The sequence below is a fragment of the Gymnoscopelus braueri genome (assembly GCF_963280865.1).
Source record: "Gymnoscopelus braueri genome assembly, contig: SCAFFOLD_79, whole genome shotgun sequence".
In the NCBI taxonomy this organism is placed as follows: Eukaryota; Metazoa; Chordata; class Actinopteri; order Myctophiformes; family Myctophidae; genus Gymnoscopelus; species Gymnoscopelus braueri.
The window spans coordinates 172,067-182,500 of NW_027660656.1; the positions used below are offsets into that span (position 1 = coordinate 172,067).

The 10,434-nt window shown below is 32.3% G+C and overlaps 2 protein-coding genes across 2 annotated transcripts in view; both read left to right on the plus strand.

Annotated features, from left to right (window-relative positions):
* The window catches only part of LOC308081328 (uncharacterized protein), a 50,650-nt gene extending 44,814 nt beyond the window's left edge, over nt 1–5,836 (plus strand). The window contains exons 22-25 of the mRNA XM_080457709.1: nt 2,790–2,825; nt 3,254–3,301; nt 3,804–3,848; nt 3,942–5,836. Coding sequence (XP_080313835.1) covers nt 2,790–2,825; nt 3,254–3,301; nt 3,804–3,848; nt 3,942–4,093 — 281 coding nt within the window. The 3' untranslated portion in view covers nt 4,094–5,836. The remainder of the gene's footprint in view (nt 1–2,789; nt 2,826–3,253; nt 3,302–3,803; nt 3,849–3,941) is intronic.
* Nucleotides 5,837–8,428: 2,592 nt separating this feature from the next.
* Nucleotides 8,429–10,434, plus strand: part of clvs2 (clavesin 2) — a gene marked incomplete at both ends in the record, with an annotated part of 12,794 nt that continues 10,788 nt past the window's right edge. The window contains 2 exons of the mRNA XM_080457710.1: nt 8,429–8,527; nt 8,684–8,973. Of these exons, the coding sequence (XP_080313836.1) occupies nt 8,429–8,527; nt 8,684–8,973 (389 nt within the window). The remainder of the gene's footprint in view (nt 8,528–8,683; nt 8,974–10,434) is intronic.

Consider the following 10,434-nt stretch of genomic DNA (forward strand, 5'->3'; position numbering starts at 1 on the left):
AATACATGTAGATCTGCTGCTGTTACAGGTTCTTTATTTAAATAAACATTATATAATACATGTAGATCTGCTGTTACAGGTTCTTTATTTAAATAAACATTATATAATACATGTAGATCTGCTGTTACAGGTTCTTTATTTAAATAAACATTATATAATACATGTAGATCTGCTGCTACAGGTTCTTTATTTAAATAAACATTATATAATACATGTAGATCTGCTGTTACAGGTTCTTTATTTAAATAAACATTATATAATACATGTAGATCTGCTGTTACAGGTTCTTTATTTAAATAAACATTATATAATACATGTAGATCTGCTGTTACAGGTTCTTTATTTAAATAAACATTATATAATACATGTAGATCTGCTGTTACAGGTTCTTTATTTAAATAAACATTATATAATACATGTAGATCTGCTGTTACAGGTTCTTTATTTAAATAAACATTATATAATACATGTAGATCTGCTGTTACAGGTTCTTTATTTAAATAAACATTATATAATACATGTAGATCTGCTGTTACAGGTTCTTTATTTAAATAAACATTATATAATACATGTAGATCTGCTGTTAAAGGTTCTTTATTTAAATAAACATTATATAATACATGTAGATCTGCTGCTACAGGTTCTTTATTTAAATAAACATTATATAATACATGTAGATCTGCTGCTACAGGTTCTTTATTTAAATAAACATTATATAATACATGTAGATCTGCTGTTACAGGTTCTTTATTTAAATAAACATTATATAATACATGTAGATCTGCTGCTACAGGTTCTTTATTTAAATAAACATTATAATACATGTAGATCTGCTGCTACAGGTTCTTTATTTAAATAAACATTATATAATACATGTAGATCTGCTGCTGTTACAGGTTCTTTATTTAAATAAACATTATATAATACATGTAGATCTGCTGCTGCTACAGGTTCTTTATTTAAATAAACATTATATAATACATGTAGATCTGCTGTTACAGGTTCTTTATTTAAATAAACATTATATAATACATGTAGATCTGCTGCTACAGGTTCTTTATTTAAATAAACATTATATAATACATGTAGATCTGCTGTTACAGGTTCTTTATTTAAATAAACATTATATAATACATGTAGATCTGCTGTTACAGGTTCTTTATTTAAATAAACATTATATAATACATGTAGATCTGCTGTTACAGGTTCTTTATTTAAATAAACATTATATAATACATGTAGATCTGCTGTTACAGGTTCTTTATTTAAATAAACATTATATAATACATGTAGATCTGCTGTTACAGGTTCTTTATTTAAATAAACATTATATAATACATGTAGATCTGCTGCTACAGGTTCTTTATTTAAATAAACATTATATAATACATGTAGATCTGCTGTTACAGGTTCTTTATTTAAATAAACATTATATAATGCATGTAGATCTGCTGTTACAGGTTCTTTATTTAAATAAACATTATATAATACATGTAGATCTGCTGTTACAGGTTCTTTATTTATATAAACATTATATAATACATGTAGATCTGCTGTTACAGGTTCTTTATTTAAATAAACATTATATAATACATGTAGATCTGCTGCTACAGGTTCTTTATTTAAATAAATATTATATAATACATGTAGATCTGCTGTTACAGGTTCTTTATTTAAATAAACATTATATAATACATGTAGATCTGCTGCTACAGGTTCTTTATTTAAATAAACATTATATAATACATGTAGATCTGCTGTTACAGGTTCTTTATTTAAATAAACATTATATAATACATGTAGATCTGCTGTTACAGGTTCTTTATTTAAATAAACATTATATAATACATGTAGATCTGCTGCTGTTACAGGTTCTTTATTTAAATAAACATTATAATACATGTAGATCTGCTGTTACAGGTTCTTTATTTAAATAAACATTATATAATACATGTAGATCTGCTGTTACAGGTTCTTTATTTATATAAACATTATATAATACATGTAGATCTGCTGCTACAGGTTCTTTATTTAAATAAACATTATATAATACATGTAGATCTGCTGTTACAGGTTCTTTATTTAAATAAACATTATATAATACATGTAGATCTGCTGCTACAGGTTCTTTATTTAAATAAACATTATATAATACATGTAGATCTGCTGTTACAGGTTCTTTATTTAAAGGTATAGTAGGCAACATTAAGCCTATATTTGAAAAATACCTCTATATATATATTTTGCATTTTTTCCCCTCTATCAGCCACTATATAATGATGCTGGGGTGTTTTCCTGCATTGAAAAACACTCCTCTTTCTGAAATCCGTATTTTCCCTACTATTTAGGTTACACATCCGGGTATCCGGTGCGTAAATTCACGCACGCATGTGCGCATCCGTGCGCGTCCGTGTCCGTGTGAACTTTTTACTTTCGGTTTTAAAATGCTCTCAAACTTCGTTTTTTAGGCACATAATTTACTTTTCAAAAAGCGTTTGGATAGAATTTAGTTGTTTAACTTCATATATGTGGTCAATTTGTCATGAAAGAGCCTATTTAAAAATAAAAATTCGGAGAACCGGCAGGGGCGGGCAGTTCCGCGAATTGTATCCCAATAAAGTAACCTATATTCGGCATGGCCCGTTTAGAAGTCTGCTTACTCTATGGAAGTCCTCCGTGCGTCACCCCCTGGTGGTCGGGGAAACGAACTGCTGGATTTTTTCCCTTTGTTTATCTCTGAATCGCCTACAATCCCTTTAAATAAACATTATATGTTTTTCTCCTTTCAGACAAGAAGAAGTCAAGAAGTCCCGTGGAAAAGGCTGGTAAGTGTCTGCTATTCCTGTTCATGAGACACACATGTTAATTTTAATTATTAATTATTTTATTCATATCAAATACATGTTATTTTAATGTTTAATTATTATATTCATGTCAAATACATGTTAGTTTAATGTTTAATATTTATATTCATATCAAATACATGTTAGTTTAATGTTTAATATTTATATTCATATCAAATATATGTTAGTTTAATGTTTAATATTTATATTCATATCAAATACGTGTTAGTTTAATATTTAATTATTATATTCATGTCAAATACATGTTAGTTTAATGTTTAATTATTATATTCATGTCATATACATGTTAGTTTAAAGTATCATATTATTGTTAATGATATTGATATAATGATATATATTATTATAGCTACAGTATCATATTATTAATAAGTCTTTCTCTCTTCTCTAAGTTAAAAGTGAGAAAACCACTGAGAAGAAATCAGCCAAGAAAACCAAAGGTACCGTATGAGAGAGTGAGACCATTCAGGTTACAGACAGACAGACAGACAGACAGACAGACAGACAGACAGACAGACAGACAGACAGACAGACAGACAGACAGACAGACAGACAGACAGACAGACAGACAGACAGAGAGTGATGAGACCATTCAGGTTACAGACAGACAGACAGACAGACAGACAGACAGACAGACAGACAGACAGACAGACAGACAGACAGACAGACAGACAGACAGACAGACAGAGAGTGATGAGACCATTCAGGTTACAGACAGACAGACAGACAGACAGACAGACAGACAGACAGACAGACAGACAGACAGACAGACAGACAGACAGACAGACAGACAGACAGACAGACAGACAGACAGACAGACAGACAGAGAGTGATGAGACCATTCAGGTTACAGACAGACTAGACTGAAAGAGCGAGCTCTATCGATGGTCTTGATATATATATATATTCAGAAGTCACACTTATTGTTTCAACTGTTTCCAGCAGAGTCCAGCGTTGAAAACAACACAACAGACAAAAAGAAAACAAGTAAGAATACTTAGTTTTATATTGTTCCATTCATTGAGTTGATTAAGTGATTAGTTTTGTAATGAATAACATGATGTGTTCTTGTCTCATCAGGTCAGAAATATTTCCAGTGTGTTTATGTTCAGGGTCGAAGGTCACAATACCCCCTCCGACCTTTCACCCCGGCCATGACCCCACTCATGACCCCTGCCATGATGTCACCAGCCTTGAGATCCATGTTGGAACAACACCGAGCAGGGAAATAAGATTCATGTTGGAACAACACCGAGCAGGAAAATAAGATTCATGTTGGAACAACACTGAGCAGGGAAATAAGATTCATGTTGGAACAACACAGAGCAGGAAAATAAGATTCATGTTGGAACAACACAGAGCAGGAAAATAAGATTCATGTTGGAACAACACCGAGCAGGAAAATAAGATTCATGTTGGAACAACACTGAGCAGGGAAATAAGATTCATGTTGGAACAACACCGAGCAGGAAAATAAGATTCATGTTGGAACAACACCGAGCAGGAAAATAAGATTCATGTTGGAACAACACCGAGCAGGAAAATAAGATTCATGTTGGAACAACACCGAGCAGGAAAATAAGATTCATGTTGGAACAACACCGAGCAGGAAAGTAAGAGTTGTGTCTGAAATCGCAAAGTACATCATTACTATACTGATAGTAAATGGTGCATTTCTATACATACTACATGCTAATGACTATACTAATGTATACATACTACATGCTAATGACTATGCTAATGTTTTATAATACATGCTAATTACTTTGCTATTTGCCTATTACATAGTATATTTCTATGAAGACATTAATACATTTGCATATTAAATAGTATTTTAGTATGAATAAGTTAAAACATTTGCATATTACATAGTATGTTAGTATGAATAAATTATACATTTGCATTTTAAATAGTATGTTAGCATGAATGAATGCATACATTTGCAAATTTAAATAGTATGTTAGTATGAATAAATGATACATTTGCATATTAAATAGTATGTTAGTATGGAATTTCAGACACATCCAGTGACCTTTCATCTTTGACCTCTGACAGCTAATAATGTGTCCTCCAGGCCACCAGGGGGAAATGTCTTCTTTTTTCCTTTTTTTCTTTACATCCAGGGGACTAAAAGTGACAGGAAACATAAACTGACAGAACTCCACAGTGAATTGTATTTATTTATTTGTATTTATTTATTTTATTTTATTTTATCTCTCAGCGGGTTTTAAGTCTTACTGTCCTCCCATAATGTTTTGCTGCCTTCCTGTTCATCAGTTTAACCACAGCACAACTGTGAAGGGTGTGGCCTCAGTGAAGGCCACACCCCTCATTGAGGCCACACCCTTCACTGCGGCCACACCCTTCACTGAGGCCCAACACTTCTCTGAGGCCCAACCCTTCTCTGAGGCCACACCCCTCACTGAGGCCGAACCCTTCTCTGAGGCCACACCCTTCTCTGAGGCCCAACCCTTCACTGAGGTATACTTCACAATATGTAGTCGGGGTCCCTGCTTCATCTCTATCATCTATCAGTATGGGGGTCCCTGCTTCATCTCTCTCATCTATACAGTATGCAGTGGGGGTCCCTACTTCATCTCTATCATCTATAACATATGGGGGTCCCTGCTTCAGGAGAAGGATTATGATCAGTGCATAGTGTCGATCCTGAAACCGTATTGGCTGTCATTTCTTTCTCTGCTCTTAGTCTTGTCATGTGATATTTTCTCTCTCTTCCAGCACCCTGAACATGTGTATATTTAAAATCATATGATACAATATACATATATATATATATTTAAAATCCGCCATATTGTGTTTTAGTCAAAGTGTGAGATTGTCTGTGTTTGTTTGTCAGATTTGTATTTATGCCGCCCGCTATAAAAGTGTCCATTGTTAAAAGGTTAAATCAGATGTGGGTCAAACTGATTGTAATGCAACGTTATCTGCAATAAAAATAATTTCTCAAAAAATAACACTTTACAGTGTAGTAGATGGTCATGAATGAATTGATTGATTGATTGATTGATTGATTGATGTACTTTATTTAGAAAGACATTGGAAAAGTACATGGAAGTACAGTTAACAATTCAAGGTCCTCTAAACTGGATAGCTCATAAAAGCACAATGGCTTTAAAATGAGATCCCCACACACTCACATCATGATGACATTTAAGAAAACAGATAGATATGCAGAACGTCTAATCATTACTATAGAGTTTGTTCAGTAACAGGAGTTGCTGAACTCTCCTCTCCTCTCCTCTCCTCTCCTCTCCTCTCCTCTCCTCTCCTCTCTGCCAGCAAGCAGGTGTCCACCGGCTTGACCGGAAAACAGCTGAGAAACCCCCACCCTGCCCCCCCCCCCCCCCCCCCCCCACACACACACACACACACACACACACACACACACACACACACACACACACACACACACACACACACACACACACACACACACACACACACACACACACACAGAGCATCCTGTGACTCCTCCCCCTCTCCTCTCCTCCTGATGAGCATGTTTCTCATTTCACTTTCAGCCGTTAGGAACCGAACCGTTAGTTTAACGTTACGTTACCGTTACGTTACCGTTACGTTACCGTTACGTTAGAAGTCGTTGTTTGGATCCGTTACGTTACCGTTACGTCAGTTTAACGTTAGGAACCGTTACCGTTTCTCTCTCTCTCCACCGGATGGAGGATCCAGCGTTTTAAAGGCTGATGGATGTTTATATTGTAGAGAATCAGAGGATTACATGATGGAATACTGTGACCTACAGCCTGATGGAGAGGATTTATAATGGAGAGGATTCACTACATCTATAGATGATTCAATACATTTATAGAGGATTTATAATGGAGAGGATTCACTACATCTATAGATGATTCAATACATTTATAGAGGATTTATAATGCCTTATGATGTGATGATGGAGATTATTCACTAGATCTCTAGATGATTTATGATACATTATGATGATGGAGATGTTGTGAGAGAGCCTGGATGTCATGTTGATGTTTCAGTAGATCTATAGATGGTTCATGATGCTGAGACTGTTACCCTAAGCCTTATGATGGATGCTATGATGGATGCTACAGATGGATTATGATGGATGCTCATACAGATCAACAGGCCTGAAGTGATTCATGATGAATCAATGAACTGTGTTCAGGGTTAGGGTTCAGTGTTCAGGGTTAGGGTTCAGTGTTCAGGGTTAGGGTTCAGTGTTCAGGGTTAGGGTTCAGTGTTCAGGTGTGTTTGAAGTCAACCAGCCATATGTTTTATTATTATTATTATAGACCTGTACAAAGATAAACAGAAAACAACTGATAAACTAAAGCTATAGATGCATCAGCTCAGCTCTTTCTCTCCTGTTGATTCTCTGTAGATCATTGTAGATGATAAGTGATTTATTTTCATCCTGTAATAATACTTGTGGTCTGTCTATGGTATACATTATAGTATAAATATACATTATAGTATAAATATACATTATAGTATAAATATACATTATAGTATAGATATATACATTATAGTATAAATATACATTAGTATAGATATACATTATAGTATAGATATATATATATGTTTCATTCTATATATAATTGCTATAATAATGCTTGTGGTGGGAAGGGTCAGGGTTATAGAGATAGGTATAACTGTATATATTGATTCTCTCTATAGTATGGTATAGAATCTATACCATATCTATACTATAGATATATAGATATATATTATTTTATAATAATATATATATATATAGTATGGTATAGATATATTTAATATAATATCTATATATTAAAGTTATAATAATTCTTGGTGGGAGGAAGGGAAGACAAGGAAAGGAGGATGACTCACTTACAGAGCGGACTGTCTAGATACATATAGGTATATATATATATATATATATATATATATATATATATATATATATATATATATATATATATATATACCTATATAGATAGATTATAGTATATAGGTACATATTACAATACATCATAGGTAGGCCTACAGAAGGAAAGGAGGATGAGTGGACGGTCTAGATTCATATATACATTATAGTATATTATAGGCCTATAGAAGGAAAGATGACTCACTTGCAGAGCGGACTGTCTAGGTACATATAGGTATACATATATATATATATATATATATATGTGTATATATGTATACCTATATAGATATATAGATAGGTAGATTATAGTATATATGTATACATTACTGTAGGTAGGCCTATAGAAGGAAAGATGACTCACTTGCAGAGCGGACTGTCTAGGTACATATAGGTATACATATATATATATATATATATATATGTGTATATATGTATACCTATATAGATATATAGATAGGTAGATTATAGTATATAGGTATACATTACTGTACATCATAGGTAGGCCTATAGAAGGAAAGATGACTCACTTGCAGAGCGGACTGTCTAGGTACATATAGGTATACATATATATATATATGTGTATATATGTATACCTATATAGATATATAGATAGGTAGATTATAGTATATATGTATACATTACTGTAGGTAGGCCTATAGAAGGAAAGATGACTCACTTGCAGAGCGGACTGTCTCAGGAGACTCTGGAGAAAGCCAAGGCAGAGTTAAAGGAGAACCCGGAGTCTTTGCACCAGGACATCCAGGAGGTCAGGGACATGATCATCACCAGACCAGACATCCAGGAGGTCAGGGACATGATCATCACCAGACCAGACATCCAGGAGGTCAGGGACATGATCATCACCAGACCAGACATCCAGGAGGTCAGGGACATGATCATCACCAGACCAGACATCCAGGAGGTCAGGGACATGATCATCACCAGACCAGACATCGGGTTCCTCAGGACGGACGACTTGTTCATCCTGAGGTTCCTCAGAGCCAGGAAGTTCAACCACTTTGAGGCGTTCCGCCTGTTGGCTCAGTACTTTGAGTACCGGCAGCAGAACCTGGACATGTTCAAGAACCTGAAGGCCACAGAGCCTGGCATCAAGCAGGCTCTAAAGGACGGCTTCCCCGGAGTTCTGTCCGACCTGGACCGCTACGGACGCAGGATTCTGGTTCTGTTCGCTGCAAACTGGGACCAGAGCAGGTACTGTACAACATATAACATACTGTAACATAACATATAACATATAACATATAACATACTGTAACATATAACATATAACATATAACATACTGTAACATAACATATAACATATAACATATAACATACTGTAACATATAACATATAACATATAACATACTGTAACATAACATATAACATATAACATATAACATACTGTAACATAACATATAACATATAACATATAACATATAACATACTGTAACATATAACATATAACATATAACATATAACATACTGTAACATATAACATATAACATATAACATATAACATATAACATATAACATATAACATACTGTAACATATAACATATAACATACTGTAACATATAACATATAACATATAACATACTGTAACATATAACATATAACATACTGTAACATAACATATAACATATAACATACTGTAACATAACATATAACATATAACATACTGTAACATATAACATATAACATATAACATACTGTAACATTTAACATATAACATATAACATATAACATATAACATATAACATACTGTAACATATAACATATAACATATAACATATAACATATAACATATAACATATAACATACTGTAACATATAACATATAACATATAACATATAACATACTGTAACATAACATATAACATACTGTAACATAACATATAACATACTGTAACATATAACATATAACATATAACATACTGTAACATATAACATATAACATATAACATATAACATATAACATACTGTAACATATAACATATAACATACTGTAACATATAACATATAACATATAACATACTGTAACATAACATATAACATATAACATACTGTAACATATAACATATAACATATAACATACTGTAACATAACATATAACATACAACGTATAACATATAACATATAACATACTGTAACATATAACATATAACATATAACATACTGTAACATAACATATAACATATAACATACTGTAACATAACATATAACATATAACTTATAACATACTGTAACATATAACATATAACATATAACATACTGTAACATATAACATAAAACATACTGTAACATAACATATAACATATAACATACTGTAACATATAACATATAACATATAACATACTGTAACATAACATATAACATATAACATACTGTAACATAACATATAACATATAACATATAACATATAACATATAACATATAACATATAACATACTGTAACATATAACATATAACATACTGTAACATATAACATATAACATATAACATACTGTAACATATAACATATAACATACTGTAACATAACATATAACATACTGTAACATAACATATAACATATAACATACTGTAACATATAACATATAACATATAACATACTGTAACATTTAACATATAACATATAACATATAACATATAACATATAACATATAACATACTG